The sequence below is a fragment of the Oncorhynchus kisutch genome, linkage group LG12 (genome assembly GCF_002021735.2).
Source record: "Oncorhynchus kisutch isolate 150728-3 linkage group LG12, Okis_V2, whole genome shotgun sequence".
NCBI classification, from domain to species: domain Eukaryota; kingdom Metazoa; phylum Chordata; class Actinopteri; order Salmoniformes; family Salmonidae; genus Oncorhynchus; species Oncorhynchus kisutch.
Window position 1 is genome coordinate 3,512,551 of NC_034185.2, and position 18,579 is coordinate 3,531,129.

General features: G+C 41.8%; 1 protein-coding gene across 3 annotated transcripts in view; it reads left to right on the plus strand.

Moving 5' to 3' along the window:
• LOC109883966 (HBS1-like protein) overlaps positions 1-17,688 on the plus strand; it is a 76,804-nt gene extending 59,116 nt beyond the window's left edge. For 2 of the 3 annotated variants that reach the window (XM_031836736.1, XM_031836735.1), the window contains exons 10-16: positions 520-588; positions 9,057-9,161; positions 10,018-10,108; positions 12,272-12,380; positions 12,473-12,573; positions 16,559-16,703; positions 17,421-17,685. In XM_031836736.1, coding sequence (XP_031692596.1) covers positions 520-588; positions 9,057-9,161; positions 10,018-10,108; positions 12,272-12,380; positions 12,473-12,573; positions 16,559-16,703; positions 17,421-17,432 — 632 coding nt within the window. In that variant the 3' untranslated portion in view covers positions 17,433-17,685. Of the gene's footprint in view, positions 1-519; positions 589-9,056; positions 9,162-10,017; positions 10,109-12,271; positions 12,381-12,472; positions 12,574-16,558; positions 16,704-17,420 lie in introns of all 3 variants that reach the window. The other variant, XM_031836734.1, reaches the window with a different exon arrangement.
• Positions 17,689-18,579: the final 891 nt, after the last annotated feature.

Sequence of the window (18,579 nt, forward strand, 5' to 3'; positions counted from 1 at the left end):
TCTCACCCTCCTCCTCTCTCCCCCTCTCTCTCTCCCTCCTCCTCTCCCTCCTCCTCTCTCCTCCTCCTCTCCCCCTCTCTTCCTCTCTCCCCCTCTATCTCTCCCCCTCCTCTCTCCCCCTCTCTCCCGCTCTATCTCTCCCTCCTCCTCTCTCTCCCCCTCCTCCTCTCTCCCCCTCTCTCTCCCCCTCCTCCTCCTCTCTCCCCCTCTATCTCTCCCTCCTCCTCTCTCTCCCTCCTCCTCTCTCTCCCTCCTCCTCTCTCTCCCCCTCTCTCTCCCCCCTCCTCCTCTCCCTCCTCCTCTCTCTCACCCCTCCTCCTCTCTCCCCCTCTCTCTCTCCCTCCTCCTCTCCCTCCTCCTCTCTCTCCCCCCTCCTCCTCTCTCCTCCCCCCTCTCTCTATCCCTCTCCCCCTCCTCCCCTCTATCTCTCTCTCCTCCTCTCTCCCCCTCTCTCTCTCCCACCTCCTCTCCCTCCTCCTCTCTCTCCCCCCTCCTCCTCTCTCCCCCTCCTCTCCATAGATTATTTCAAACCACCCCAGAGGTCGATAGAAAAGCCCTTCCGACTGTGTGTCTCGGACGTCTTCAAAGGTGACATCACACCTTGTTTTATCTGTGGTTCTAGATCAGAGTTCTGTGTGTTCTAACCATGTTCTGTGTGGGTCTACATAGATACATTACATAGATACATTACATAGATACAGATACATTACATAGATATAGATACATTACATAGATATAGATACATTACATAGATATAGATACATAGATACAGATACATTACATAGATATAGATACATTACATAGATACAGATACATTACATAGATACATTACATAGATACAGATACATTACATAGATATAGATACATTACATAGATACAGATACATTACATAGATACATTACATAGATATAGATACATTACATAGATATAGATACATTACATAGATATAGATACATTACATAGATACAGATACATACATAGATATAGATACATTACATAGATACATTACATAGATACATTACATAGATACATTACATAGATACATTACATAGATACATTACATAGATATAGATACATTACATAGATATAGATACATTACATAGATACAGATACATTACATAGATATAGATACATTACATAGATACATTACATAGATACAGATACATTACATAGATACAGATACATTACATAGATACAGATACATTACATAGATACAGATACATTACATAGATATAGATACAGATACAGATACATTACATAGATACATTACATAGATACAGATACATTACATAGATACATTACATAGATACAGATACATTACATAGATATAGATACATTACATAGATACAGATACATTACATAGATATAGATACATTACATAGATACAGATACATTACATAGATACATTACATAGATACATTACATAGATATAGATACATTACATAGATATAGATACAGATACATAGATACAGATACATTACATAGATACATTACATAGATATAGATACATTACATAGATATAGGTACATTACATAGATACAGATACATTACATAGATACATTACATAGATACATTACATAGATATAGATACATTACATAGATATAGATACAGATACATAGATACAGATACATTACATAGATACATTACATAGATATAGATACATAGATACATTACATAGATACATTACATAGATATAGATACATAGATACATTGCATAGATATAGATACATTACATAGATATAGATACATAGATACATTACATAGATATAGATACATTACATAGATATAGATACATAGATACATTGCATAGATATAGATACATTACATAGATATAGATACATAGATACATTACATAGATATAGATACATTACATAGATATAGATACATAGATACATTACATAGATACATTACATAGATATAGATACATTACATAGATATAGATACATTACATAGATATAGATACATAGATACATCACATAGATATAGATACATAGATACATTACATAGATATAGATACATTACATAGATATAGATACATAGATACATTACATAGATACATTCCATAGATATAGATACATTACATAGATACATTACATAGATATAGATACATTCCATAGATACAGATACATTACATAGATACAGATACATTACATAGATATAGATACATTCCATAGATATAGATACATTACATAGATACAGATAATTACATAGATATAGATACATTACATAGATATAGATACATTACATAGATACAGATACATTACATAGATATAGATAGATATAGATACATTACATAGATACATTACATAGATACATTACATAGATACAGATACATTACATAGATATAGATACATAGATACAGATACATTACATAGATATAGATACATTACATAGATATAGATACATTACATAGATACATTACATAGATATAGATATATTACATAGATATAGATACATTACATAGATATAGATACATTACATAGATACATTACATAGATATAGATACCTTACATAGATACATTACATAGATACATTACATAGATATAGATACATAGATACATTACATAGATATAGATACATTACATAGATATAGATACATAGATACATTACATAGATACATTACATAGATATAGATACATAGATACATTACATAGATATAGATACATTACATAGATATAGATACATAGATACATTACATAGATATAGATATAGATACATAGATATAGATACATAGATACATTACATAGATATAGATACATTACATAGATATAGATACATAGATACATTACATAGATACATTACATAGATACATTGCATAGATATAGATACATTACATAGATACATTACATAGATATAGATACATTACATAGATACATATACATTACATAGATACATAGATACATTACATAGATATAGATACATTACATAGATATAGATACATTACATAGATATAGATACATTGCATAGATACAGATACATTACATAGATACATTACATAGATATAGATACATTACATAGATACATTACATAGATATAGATACATTACATAGATATAGATACATTACATAGATATAGATACATTACATAGATACATTACATAGATACATTACATAGATACATTACATAGATATAGATACATAGATACATTACATAGATACAGATACATTACATAGATACATAGATACATTACATAGATATAGATACATTACATAGATAGATACATTACATAGATACAGATACATTACATAGATACAGATACATTATATAGATACATTACATAGATATAGATACATTACATAGATATAGATACATAGATACATTACATAGATACATTACATAGATATAGATACATAGATACATTGCATAGATATAGATACATTACATAGATATAGATACATAGATACATTACATAGATATAGATACATTACATAGATATAGATACATAGATACATTGCATAGATATAGATACATTACATAGATATAGATACATAGATACATTACATAGATATAGATACATTACATAGATATAGATACATAGATACATTACATAGATACATTACATAGATATAGATACATTACATAGATATAGATACATTACATAGATATATATACATAGATACATCACATAGATATAGATACATAGATACATTACATAGATATAGATACATTACATAGATATAGATACATAGATACATTACATAGATACATTCCATAGATATAGATACATTACATAGATACATTACATAGATATAGATACATTCCATAGATACAGATACATTACATAGATACAGATACATTACATAGATATAGATACATTCCATAGATATAGATACATTACATAGATACAGATACATTACATAGATATAGATACATTCCATAGATATAGATACATTACATAGATACAGATACATTACATAGATATAGATACATTACATAGATACATTACATAGATACATTACATAGATACAGATACATTACATAGATATAGATACATAGATACAGATACATTACATAGATATAGATACATTACATAGATATAGATACATTACATAGATACAGATACATTACATAGATACATTACATAGATACAGATACATTACATAGATATAGATACATTACATAGATACATTACATAGATATAGATACATTCCATAGATATAGATACATTACATAGATATATACATTACATAGATATAGATACATTACATAGATACATTACATAGATACAGATACATTACATAGATATAGATACATTACATAGATATAGATACATTACATAGATACATTACATAGATATAGATCCATAGATACATTACATAGATACATTACATAGATATAGATACATAGATACATTACATAGATATAGATACATTACATAGATATAATACATAGATACATTACATAGATACATTACATAGATATAGATACATAGATACATTACATAGATATAGATACATAGATACATTACATAGATACATTACATAGATATAGATACATTACATAGATACAGATACATTACATAGATATAGATACATTACATAGATATAGATACATTACATAGAAACTAGCCTTGTGCTGAACAAGGGATTCCCTATAATGGGCGCTTGGGGAAGTTTCATTGCATTAATCCCCTAAAGAGGGTCAGAACCGGTTGTCAGTCTGTGACTCCTCACATCACGTCAAACCAATGAAATGTCTTGCTTGGTCAGAGCTCCATGGGTGGTCACCGTCTTAGTGTTGTCGGAGCTACAGACTGAAGATGTTAACTAAACTGTTGGCTAAACATTTTCATTCTATTACAGCATGCTGCTTTTGAGCATTTCTTTGCTATTTCCATATGAACTAAAGCTGCCGTTAGATAGGAGACATGTTCTACAATGTTGGCCCTATCAATATTTTTTATTTATACGTTTCTAAAGTGATATTTGGCTGTAAAGGCTAGCATGAGGGACAGGAAGTAGCTAGCCACAGTGAGATTTATTTTGAGAAAAGTCAGCCGACCTTGTAAGCTACCTAGCTAGTTACATTTCTCTCACGATTATAAAGCCAACAATTTTTTGTTTATAAAAAAAAATAGCATATTATTGATCTAACAGGTCGCTAGCTTATCCATAGACGTTACATGGTTGCTATGGGAACAACCGCAATTACTTTTGAAGTGACATTGCTACAAAAATGAATGAACTGAAGTCAAATGTACAAAATGATATATCGAACCTGTAATGTAAATCGCCTAATTATCACTTCCTTATTTTCATACTGGACCCAAATTACAAGGGTTGGATTTGTACGAATCTTTGTTAAATGTCATTCTTAAAAAAAGGCATGTATGTACAGAATGTGGTGTATGGTTTGCCTCGTATACATTGTCTGCAGGTATCATTTTAAATTGAGAACATACAGGGCTTTCAGAAAGTATTCATACCCCTTGATTTTATGTGTTACAGCCTGATTTCAACATGGATGGCATTGATTTAACTCTCAACCATCTACACACAAATATATAAAATAATCCATAAGGACAAATTAAAATAAAAAATGAAATAATAAAAAAATTAAAATAATAATCTATTGGAAATTAAATACTGAAATATCTCATTTACACTTTAGTCATTTAGCATATGTTTTATCCAGAGCGATTTACAGGAGCAATTAGGATTAAGTGCCTTGCTCAAGGGCACATCGACATGTTGGTCACCCATTTTTACATGTATATTTTCTTTTTTAAATTGAACCTTTATTTTATTATTTTTATTTTATTTATCCTTTATTTAACTAGTCAAGTCCGTTAAGAACAAATTCTTATTTACAGTGACGGCCTAGGAACAGTGGGTTAACTGGTCTAGGAACAGTGGGTTAACTGGTCTAGGAACAGTGGGGTTAACTGCCTTGTTCAGGGGCAGAACGACAGATTTTGTACCTTGTCAGCTCGGGGATTCAATCTAGCAACCTTTCGGTTACTAGTCCAACGCTCTAAACCACTAGGCTACCTGCCGCCCCTCCACTCTAACCACTAGGCTACCTGCCGCCCTCCACTCTAACCACTAGGCTACCTGCCGCCCCTCCACTCTAACCACTAGGCTACCTGCCGCCCCTCCACTCTAACCACTAGGCTACCTGCCGCCCCTCCACTCTAACCACTAGGCTACCTGCCGCCCCTCCACTCTAACCACTAGGCTACCTGCCGCCCCTCCACTCTAACCACTAGGCTACCTGCCGCCCCTCCACTCTAACCACTAGGCTACCTGCCGCCCCTCCACTCTAACCACTAGGCTACCTGCCGCCCCTCCACTCTAACCACTAGGCTACCTGCCGCCCCTCCACTCTAACCACTAGGCTACCTGCCGCCCCTCCACTCTAACCACTAGGCTACCTGCCGCCCCTCCACTCTAACCACTAGGCTACCTGCCGCCCCTCCACTCTAACCACTAGGCTACCTGCCGCCCCTCCACTCTAACCACTAGGCTACCTGCCGCCCCTCCACTCTAACCACTAGGCTACCTGCCGCCCCTCCACTCTAACCACTAGGCTACCTGCCGCCCCTCCACTCTAACCACTAGGCTACCTGCCGCCCCTCCACTCTAACCACTAGGCTACCTGCCGCCCCTCCACTCTAACCACTAGGCTACCTGCCGCCCCTCCACTCTAACCACTAGGCTACCCTGCCGCCCCTCCACTCTAACCACTAGGCTAACCTGCCGCCCCTCCACTCTAACCACTAGGCTACCCTGCCGCCCCTCCACTCTAACCACTAGGCTACCTGCCGCCCCTCCACTCTAACCACTAGGCTACCTGCCGCCCCTCCACTCTAACCACTAGGCTACCTGCCGCCCCTCCACTCTAACCACTAGGCTACCTGCCGCCCCTCCACTCTAACCACTAGGCTACCTGCCGCCCCTCCACTCTAACCACTAGGCTACCTGCCGCCCCTCCACTCTAACCACTAGGCTACCCTGCCGCCCCTACACTCTAACCACTAGGCTACCTGCCGCCCCTCCACTCTAACCACTAGGCTACCTGCCGCCCCTCCACTCTAACCACTAGGCTACCTGCCGCCCCTCCACTCTAACCACTAGGCTACCTGCCGCCCCTCCACTCTAACCACTAGGCTACCGCCGCCCCTCCACTCTAACCACTAGGCTACCTGCCGCCCCTCCACTCTAACCACTAGGCTACCTGCCGCCCCTCCACTCTAACCACTAGGCTACCTGCCGCCCCTCCACTCTAACCACTAGGCTACCTGCCGCCCCTCCACTCTAACCACTAGGCTACCTGCCGCCCCTCCACTCTAACCACTAGGCTACCTGCCGCCCCTCCACTCTAACCACTAGGCTACCTGCCGCCCCTCCACTCTAACCACTAGGCTACCTGCCGCCCCTCCACTCTAACCACTAGGCTACCTGCCGCCCCTCCACTCTAACCACTAGGCTACCTGCCGCCCCTCCACTCTAACCACTAGGCTACCCTGCCGCCCCTCCACTCTAACCACTAGGCTACCTGCCGCCCCTCCACTCTAACCACTAGGCTACCTGCCGCCCCTCCACTCTAACCACTAGGCTACCCTGCCGCCCCTCCACTCTAACCACTAGGCTACCTGCCGCCCCTCCACTCTAACCACTAGGCTACCTGCCGCCCCTCCACTCTAACCACTAGGCTACCTGCCGCCCCTCCACTCTAACCACTAGGCTACCCTGCCGCCCCTCCACTCTAACCACTAGGCTACCTGCCGCCCCTCCACTCTAACCACTAGGCTACCCTGCCGCCCCTCCACTCTAACCACTAGGCTACCTGCCGCCCCTCCACTCTAACCACTAGGCTACCTGCCGCCCCTCCACTCTAACCACTAGGCTACCTGCCGCCCCTCCACTCTAACCACTAGGCTACCTGCCGCCCCTCCACTCTAACCACTAGGCTACCTGCCGCCCCTCCACTCTAACCACTAGGCTACCTGCCGCCCCTCCACTCTAACCACTAGGCTACCCTGCCGCCCCTCCACTCTAACCACTAGGCTACCTGCCGCCCCTCCACTCTAACCACTAGGCTACCTGCCGCCCCTCCACTCTAACCACTAGGCTACCTGCCGCCCCTCCACTCTAACCACTAGGCTACCCTGCCGCCCCTCCACTCTAACCACTAGGCTACCTGCCGCCCCTCCACTCTAACCACTAGGCTACCTGCCGCCCCTCCACTCTAACCACTAGGCTACCTGCCATTTATCTATACTGAACTAAAATATTAAATAAATCAATGTAAAAATATCAAGGCAACAATTTCAACGATTTTACTGAGTTACAGTTCATATAAGGAAATCAGTCAATTGAAATAATTTAATTAGGCCATAATCTATGGATTTTAGATGACTGAGCAGGGGCACAGCCATGGGTGGGCCTGGGAGGGCATAGGCCCACCTACTTGGGAGCCAGGCCCAGCCAATCAGAATGAGTTTTTCCTCACAAAAGGGTTCCCCTCAGACGATCCCGCAGGTGAAGAAGCTGGCGTGGTTACACGTGGGTCTGCGGTTGGGAGGCTGGTTGGACGTACTGTCAAATTCTCTAAAATGATATTGAAGGTGGCTTATGGTAGAGAACTGAACATTACATTCTCTGGCAACAGAGTTTTTTTTGTCCCCAGCTGAAGGTGCACCTGTGTAATAAGCATGCTGTTTAATTAAAACAAATTCATAAATTAAAACAAATTCAAAATTTATATAGCCCTTCGTACATCAGCTGATATCTCAAAGTGCTGTACAGAAACCCAGCCTAAAACCCCAAACATCAAGCAATGCAGGTGTAGAAGCACGGTGGCTAGGAAAAACTTAATCAGCTTCATGATATGCTACACCTGTCAGGTGGCAGGTGGATTACCTTGGTAAAGGAGAAATGCTCACTAACAGGGATGTAAACACATTTGGGCACAACATTGGAGAGAAATACGCTTTATGTGTTCGATCAGCTGTTGATATTCTTTTTAAAGATATGTTTTCTAACCCTGTTCTCTGTGGTTCTAGGTCAGGGCTCATGGTTCTGTGTTCTAACCCTCTTCTCTGTGGTTCTAGATCAGGGCTCAGGGTTCTGTGTAACAGGGAAGATCGAGGCGGGCTACATTCAGACAGGAGACCGAGTACTGGCCATGCCCCCCAATGAGACATGCACTGTTAAAGGTACTGTCTGTTTCTGTGTGTCTGTCTCTCTGTGTCTGTATCTCTCTGTGTCTCTTTGTGTCTATGTCTCTCTGTGTCTCTACTCTGTGTCTATGTCTCTCTATGTCTCTGTCTCTCTATGTCTCTGTCTCTCTATGTCTCTGTGTCTATGTCTCTCTGTGTCTCTGTCTCTACTCTGTGTCTATGTCTCTCTGTCTTTCTATGTCTCTGTGTCTATGTCTCTCTGTGTCTGTCTCTCTGTCTCTCTGTCTCTCTATGTATCTGTCGCTCTATGTCTCTGTCTCTCTGTGTCTTTGTTTCTCTGTGTCTCTGTCTCTCTGTGTCTGTGTCTCTCTGTGTGTCGCTCTCTCTCTCTGTGTGTGTGTTTCTCAATGTCTAATACACCAGTGCCACCTTGTGGACATACAACACATCTCTGTCTCTCTCACTCTGTCTCTCTCTGTGTGTCTGTCTCGTCTCTTTCTCTCTGTGTGTCGCTCTCTCTCTCTGTGTGTCTCTCTCGTCTCTTTCTCTGTGTGTTTTTCTCTCTCGCTCTGTCTCTCTCTCTCTCGCTCTGTGTCTCTGTCTCTCTCTCTCTCTTTGTGTCTCTCTCTCTCGCTCTCTCTCTCTCTCTCTCTCTCTGTGTCTCTGGCTCTCTTTCTCCCCCTCTCTCTCCCTCTATCTCTCGCTCTCTCTGTGTCTCTGGCTCTCTTTCTCCCTCTATGTGTCTCTCTCTCCCTCTCTCGCTCTATGTGTCTCTGGCTCTCTTTCTCCCTCTCTGTGTCTCTCTCTCTCCCCCTCTCTGTGTGTCTCTCGCTCTATGTGTCTCTCTCTGTCTCTCTCCCTATCTGTCTGTCTCTGTATTGTCTCTGTGTAGGTATCTCTCTCCACGATGATCCTCTGGACTGGGCAGCAGCAGGAGATCATGTTAGTCTGACCGTCACTGGCATGGACATCATCAAGATTAAGTTAGTATATAACCTAACCTCTAACCCCTAACCTCTAACCCAAACCCACTGGCATGGACAGCATCTAGATTAAGTTAGTATATAATCTAACCTCTAACCCAAACCCACTGGCATGGACAACATCTAGATTAAGTTAGTATATAACCTAACCCCTAACCTCTAACCCCTAACCCAAAGCCCAAAGCCACTGGCATGGGCAGCATCTAGATTAAGTTAGTATATAACCCCTAACATATATATATATATATACACTGCTCAAAATAATAAAGGGAACACTAAAATAACACATCCTAGATCTAAATGAATGAAATATTCTTATTAAATACTTTTTTCTTTACATAGTTGAATGTGCTGACAACAAAATCACACAAATTATCAATGGAAATCAAATGTATCAACCCATGGAGGTCTGGATTTGGAGTCACACTCAAAATTAAAGTGGAAAACCACACTACAGGCTGATCCAACTTTGATGTAATGTCCTTAAAACAAGTCGAAATGAGGCTCAGTAGTGTGTGTGGCCTCCACGTGCCTGTATGACCTCCCTACAACGCCTGGGCATGCTCCTGATGAGGTGGCGGATGGTCTCCTGAGGGATCTCCTCCCAGACCGGAACTAAAGCATCCGCCAACTCCTGGACAGTCTGTGGTGCAACGTGGCGTTGGTGGATGGAGCGAGACATGATGTCCCAGATGTGCTCAATTGGATTCAGGTCTGGGGAACGGGCGGGCCAGTCCATAGCATCAATGCCTCCCTCTTGCAGGAACTGCTGACACACTCCAGCCACATGAGGTCTAGCATTGGGAGGAACCCAGGACCAACCGCACCAGCATATGGTCTCACAAGGGGTCTGAGGATCTCATCTCGGTACCTAATGGCAGTCAGGCTACCTCTGGCGAGCACATGGAGGGCTGTGCGGCCCCCCAAAGAAATGCCACCCCACACCATGACTGACCCACCGCCAAACCAGTCATGCTGGAGGATGTTGCAGGCAGCAGAATGTTCTCCACGGTGTTTCCAGACTGTCACGTCTGTCACATGTGGCCAGTGTGAACCTGCTTTCATCTGTGAAGAGCACAGGGCACCAGTGGCGAATTTGCCAATCTTGGTGTTCTCTGGCAAATGCCAAACGTCCTGCACGGTGTTGGGCTGTAAGCACAACCCCCACCTGTGGACGTCGGGCCCTCATACCACCCTCATGGAGTCTGTTTCTGACCGTTTGAGCAGACACATGCACATTTGTGGCCTGCTGGAGGTCATTTTACAGGGCTCTGGCAGTGTTCCTCCTGCTCCTCCTTGCACAAAGGCGGAGGTAGCGGTCCTGCTGCTGGGTTGTTTCCCTCCTACGGCCTCCTCCACGTTTCCTGATGTACTGGCCTGTCTCCTGGTAGCGCCTCCATGCTCTGACCTCTAACCTTAACACGTGACCTCTAACCTTAACACGTGCCCTCTATTCTTAACACGTGACCTCTATTCTTAACACGTGACCTCTAACCCAAACCCACTGGCATGGGCAGCATCTAGATTAGGTATAGAACCTAAACCCTAACCTTAACCTCTAACCCTGCCCCACTGATCATCATCAAGATCAAGTGAGTATACAGCCCTAACCTCTAACCCCTGACCTCAAATCAGATCAGGTGAGTGTGTAATTCTTTACTGTGTGTTTCTATCCCTGTAATGTTTGATCTGCGTGGCTGTATGAACTCTACAAGGTGTTGAAAGTGTTTCACAGGGATACTGGCCCATGTTGACTCTAATGCTTCCCACAGTTGTGTCAAGTTGGCTGAATGTCCTTTGGGTGATGGATCATTATTGATACACACAGAGAAACTGTTGAGTGTGAAAAACCCTGCAGCGTTGCAGTTCTTGACACAAACCTGTGTGCCTGGCACCTACTACCATACCCAGTTCAAAGACACTTAAATATTTAGTCTTGTCCATTCACCCTCTGAATGGCACAGACACAATCCATGTCTCAAGGCTTAAAAATAATGATTTAACCTGTCTCCTCCCCTTCATCTACACTGATTGAAGTGGATTTAACAAGTGACATCAATAAGGGATCATATCTTTCACCTGGATTCACCTGGTCTGGTAATGTCATGGAAAGAGCAGCTGTTCTTAATGTTTTGTCCACTCTGTCTATAATCTCTCCTCCAGTGTGGGCTGTGTGTTCTGTGATATTAAGGAGCCAATCAGAGCGTGTTCCCGCTTCAGGGCCAGAGTCCTGCTCTTCAACATAGAGGTCCCCATCACACAGGGCTTCCCCGTGAGTACACACACAAACCATCTGTGTTCCGGGGTTCTAAGTAGATTTAAGAATATTGTCTGTGTGGTTCTAAGTGTGTGTTCTGTGCGTAGGTTGTGTTGCACTACCAGACGATCAGTGAACCGGCCACCATTAGGAAGCTGGTCAGCGTTCTGCACAAGAGCAGCGGGGAGGTGCTCAAGAAGAAACCCAAGTGAGTATCAAGGTGAAGTCTTCATAGATGATGAAGCTGCTTCATGCTGAGGGACCATAGAAGAAGAGAAGTTTTGGCCTCGCTTATCACGCGGTTTTGTTGCTGAGGAAGTCGGCCCTACGTCTGATTCTACCTTTTTATGTCAATGCAGTTCTGTAGTCTCAGGATCAAGGATCAACTCTCCCGAAATATGTCTTCAATGTTGTGATGCAGTAAACATTGCATTAACATTGTGTTTTGGTTGGGTTGTAAACGGGAACATGTATTCGTACCAAACTGTTCGGCACAGGGACCTCGGTTCTGTCCTCAATGTGGAACCCGAATGAATTCCTTAAATAGATATTTATCAAATGAAAACACAATGCCTACAGGCTACAGCCGAAGCTACATACTGAGCTGAAGATGTTTCAGACTGTTCTGTTCTACAACCAGAGCCTACGTACACGTTATAGAGATTCTAATCTTAATTGGCACATTTCAAACTGTCCTTTTGTGAGGTACAGGCAGGAACTAGTTCTGTACAATGGTGGGGTCGATTAAACCAGAATCTGAGGATCCATCGTTATAATCTGTAGTTTGGGAACATGTTGGGTTCACAGTAGAGATGGACAAGAGTGGTGGATAAGACGTGAGCGGTAATGTCGTCGCCACGCTCAACGAGAATAGCAGCTGCCATCACTTCATCACCCCAGTCGACGGAAACACACCGAAACAACACAACCGTCCCTTGGCAGCTGATTCTGACCAAAGAAGGAGAGAGGCTTTGTTTTTTATTTTTTACTGTCTTGTTTATAGCTGCTCCCATTCTCAGTGGTTGAGAATAGTTTAGGTTTCAGCACCTCGTCCAATTTCTCGAGCCACGTTGCGAACTCTTGAACCCATTTCAGTAAACGGGTAGTACCCGATCAGTGCATTCGGAAAGTATTCAGACCCCTTCCCATTTAACACATTTTGTTGCACAAATCTAAAATGGGTTAAATTATTTTTTCCTCTCATCAATCTACACACAATGCCTCATAATGATTAATCAAAAACAGGTTTTTACCAAATTTAGCAAATTTATAAAAAATAAAAATCAGAAGCTTAGTATTCAGACCCTTTGCTATGAGACTCAAAATTTAACTCAGGCGCATCCTGTTTCCGTTGATCATCCTTGAGATGTTTCTACAACTTGATTGGAGTCCACCTGAGGTAAATTCAATTGATTGGATATGATTTTGAAAAGCACACATCTGTCACTATAAGGTCCCACAGTTGACAGTGCATGTCAGAGCAAAAACCAAGCTATGATGTCAAAGGAATTGTCTGTAGAGCTCCAAGACATGATTGTGTGGAGGCACATATCTGGGGAAGGGTACCAAAAAATGTCTTTTATCATTGAAGGTCCCAAAGAACACAGTGGCCTCCATCATTATTAAATGGAAGAAGTTTGGAACCACAAAGACTCTTCCGAGAGCCAAACTGAACAATCGGGGGAGAAGGGCCTTTGTCAGGGAGGTGACCGATGGTCACTCTGACAGAGCTCCGGAGTTCCTCATTGGAGCTGGGAGAACCTTCCAGATGGACAACCATCTCTGCAGCACTCCACCAATCAGGCCTTTATGGTAGAGTGGCCAAAAAGAAGCCACTCCTCAGTAAAAGGCACACGACAGCCCTCTTGGAGTTTGCCAAAAGGCACCTAAAGGACTCTCAGACCATGAGAAACAAGATTATCTTTTCTGATGAAACCAAGATTTAACTATTTGGCCTGAATGCCAAGTGTCATGTCTGGAAGAAACCTGGCACCATCCCTACGGTGAAGCATGGTGGTGGCAGCATCATGCTGTGGGGATGTTTTTCAGGGACTGGGAGACTAGTCATGATCGAGAGAAAGATGAACAGAACAAAGTACAGAGAGATCCTTGATGAAAACCTGCTCCAGAGCACTCAGGACCTCAGACTGGGGTGAAGGTTCACCTTCCAAAAGGACAACGACCCTAAGCACACAGCCAAGACAACGCAGGAGTGGCTTCAGGACAAGTCTCTGAATGTCCTTGAGTGGCTCAGCCAGAGCCCGGGCTTGAACCCGATCTTACAACTCTGGAGAGACCTGAAAATAGCTGTGCAGCGACGCTCCCCATCGAATCTGACAGAGCTTGAGAGGATCTGCAGAGAAGAATGGTAGAAACTCCCCAAATACAGGTGTGCCAAGCTTGTAACGTCATACCCAAGAAGACTCGAGGCTGTAATCGTTGCCAAAGGTGCTTCAACAAAGTACTGAGTAAAGGGTCTGAATACTTATTTAAATGTGATATTTCATTTGTTTTTTTTGTGTACATTTGCAAAAATGTATAAAAAAAACAGTTAATGAAGAAAAAAATTAATGGAATCCATTTCAGAAAAGGCTGTACCTTAAAACAATTTGTAAAAAGTCAAGGGGTCTGAATACTTTCTGAATGCACAGTATCCAAAGCCTAGGTATTCAATGAGTTAGCCACCCACAAAGAGTTAGCCACCCACAAAGAGTTAGCCACCCACAAAGAGTTAGCCACCCACAAAGAGTTAGCCACCCACAAAGAGTTAGCCACCCACAAAGAGTTAGCCACCCACAAAGAGTTAGCCACCCACAAAGAGTTAGCCACCCACAAAGAGTTAGCCACCCACAATGAGTTAGCCACCCACAATGAGTTAGCCACCCACAATGAGTTAGCCACCCTGTGTTGCCCTTACTGTTCCTTCAGAAAGTAGTCCCCTTGACCTCTTCTACATGTTGTTGTGTTACTGTATTTAAAATGGAGATGGTTTGTGTCACTGGCCTCTACACACAATACCCTATAATATCAGTGAAATGTTGTTTTTCCAAATGAATTTAAATGAAAAGCTGAGTCAATAAGTATTCAACCCCTTTGTTATGACAAGCCTAAATAAGTTCAGCATCTAAGAATGATGCTTATCAAGTCACATAAGTTGCATGGACACAATAATAGTGTTTAATTAACATGATTTCTGAATGACTACCTCGTCTCTGTACACCACACATACTAAGGTCCCTCAGTTGAGCAGTGGATTTCAAACACAAATTCAACCTCAAAGACCAGGGAGGTTTTCCAGTGCCTCACAAAGCAGGGCAGCTATTGGTGAAAGAGTGAAAAGGAGGAAGCCTGTACAGAATAAAAAAATATTCCAAAACATGCATCCTGTTTGCAACAGGAAACACTAAATTAATACTGAAAAAAATGTGGCAAAGCAATTCACTTTTTGTCCGGAATACAAAGTATGTTTGGGACAAATTCAATAGAACACATTACTGAGTACAACTCTTCATATCTTCATATCTTCAAGCATAGTGATGGCTGCATCATGTTATGGGTATGTGTGTGATTGTTAAGGACGGGAGTTTTTCAGGATAAAAAATAAACAGAATGGCGCTAAGCACAGGCAAAATCCTAGAGGAAAACCTGGTTCAGTCTGCTTTCCAACAGACACTGAGAGATGAATTCAATCTATTTCAATGGCCCTCTAACTGGTAGTACTAGTGGGGAAAACATGAGCTCCCATCATCCTTGAGCTCCCACTTCTTCTACATGGTGACCTCTGTCACCTACTAAGGTAATGACCTCTATAACAGCAGTTGAAAACATTTATAAAAAGCAATCCTCTTTTTTTTTACGTAATAATTTGTTTACGATCGCCGTACTTTTAGTTTACGGTTGGCCGTTAGTCAACCTGCGTTTCTCAAAGAGTTCAAATCACATGAATGCTGGTATTTACGACTTCAAAACGGGTAAATTCCCACATGGTTCACGAACGCAGCATCCGAGTGGAAACTCAACTTAACTGTCACAGACAATAGAGCAGGAACATTTCATTTTCCCGATGTACCAAAGCCGATCCGTGACCCCCAAAACGTCACTACGTACCGAATCATGGGTTTGGTGAACCGTCACACCCTTAGTGTTTGGTAAGAATGTGAATGTTGTATAAATGTTTGTTTAATGTTGTGTAGGTGTCTGGGTAAGGGTATGAATGCGATGGTGGAGATCCAGACCCAGAGGCCCGTGGCGTTGGAGCTCTATAAGGACTTCAAGGAGCTGGGACGCTTCATGCTGAGATACGTAGGGTCAACCATCGCTGCCGGGGTCGTCACCGAGGTAACCAGGCTCCGGCCTTCTCCTCTTCCTACCTGAGGAAAATATATCTACATTGTAGGCTTTTGTCCCAAACGGCAACCTATTCCCTATATAGTGTCAGAGACCTATGGGCCCTGGTCTATAGTAGTGTACTATATAGGGAATAGGGCCCTGGTCTAAAGTAGTGTACTATATAGGGAATAGGGCTCTGGTCTATAGTAGTGTACTATATAGGGAATAGGGCTCTGGTCTATAGTAGTGTACTATATAGGGAATAGGGCTCTGGTCTAAAGTAGTGTACTATATAGGGAATAGGGCTCTGGTCTATAGTAGTGTACTATATAGGGAATAGGGCTCTGGTCTAAAGTAGTGCACTATATAGGGAATAGGGCTCTGGTTTATAGTAGTGTACTATATAGGGAATAGGGCTCTGGTCTAAAGTAGTGCACTATATAGGGAATAGGGCTCTGGTCTAAAGTAGTGCACTACATAGGGAATAGGGCTCTGATCTAAAGTAGTGCACTATATAGGGAATAGGGCTCTGGTCTGAAGTAGTGCACTATATAGGGAATAGGGCCCCATTTGGGATAGAACCCTAATGTTCTATCTGAGCAGACAGAACAGACCAAACCTGCTGGAGTTAGGCAGTTCACCTGCCTGTTGTGAAGGATATGGTTTCCGTAAACTTTAGAGATCAAGATTTTAACCTAGTCTTGGTTTTGTGTATTTTCTCTGCAGATCAAAGAATGACGAGCAGTCTGATCCAGCTGGATCAAGTCAGAACTGGACCCAGAGACTGCATGACAGGCGGCTAGCTGCAGACTGACAGACAGACAGACAATGTGCAATTCCTTCAGAGATTGACAGAAGTGTCATTCACAGACTGAGTGTTCACATCCATCCCTCTATCTATCTATCCATCCCTCTATCTATCCATCCATCCAGTGCAGAAGTTACCGAACAAGATGAAGTAAACGATGAACCAATAAAAGGTCAATTCCAGCAATTTTTTTCATCTCGATATCAAATCATTTCTGGGTAACAATTAAGTATCTTACTTGGATTGTTTTTCAATTAAAATGGTCAACAACAACAAAAACTAAAATTTGCTTCATAGCAAATAGTAATTTCTCAAGCAAGAACTGTCTGGAAGTCGTCTGAGTGCGGAGGGGGAAACTGAAAAATAGCTGTTATTGGCAGAGAGGTTTGGAACTCTTTCTTATTGGTCTATTAACTAATTTACCCAGAACTCTGTCCTACCAAAATGGTCAGAATTTTCAGGCAGTCTTTTGAAACTGCTCTTTTCATCTAACCTCATGATATTATTATTATTGCATTTTTTTAACCTTTATTTAACCAGGCAAGTCAGTTAAGAACAAATTCTTATTTTCAATGACAGCCTAGGAACAGTGGGTTTAACTGCCTGTTCAGGGGCAGAACGACAGATTTGTACCTTGTCAGCTCGGGGATTAGAACTTGCAACCTTCCGTTTACTAGTCCAACGCTCTAACCTGGGGAGGCAGGGTAGCCTATTGGTTAGAGCGTTGTGTATATATATATATATATATATATATATAGATAAATACTGTATATATTAAACACAGGAAAATCGTGTTTTTGACTGCATTGGGCCTAGGGCTGTGATGGTCATGAAATGTTGTCGGTTATTGACCAGTAAATAACTGTCGGTCTCACGGTAATTGACCGTTAATTAACATAAACACATTTAGCATCACCTGGCTTCCACACACAGCCTACAAGCCACTGATGCAGACCTTTGGTACATCTACATTTTAAAAAGTCTAATAAATCGATGTAATATAGTCTACACCATCACAATAAATCCATGTAATATAGTCTACACCATCACAATACATCCATGTAATATAGTCTACAC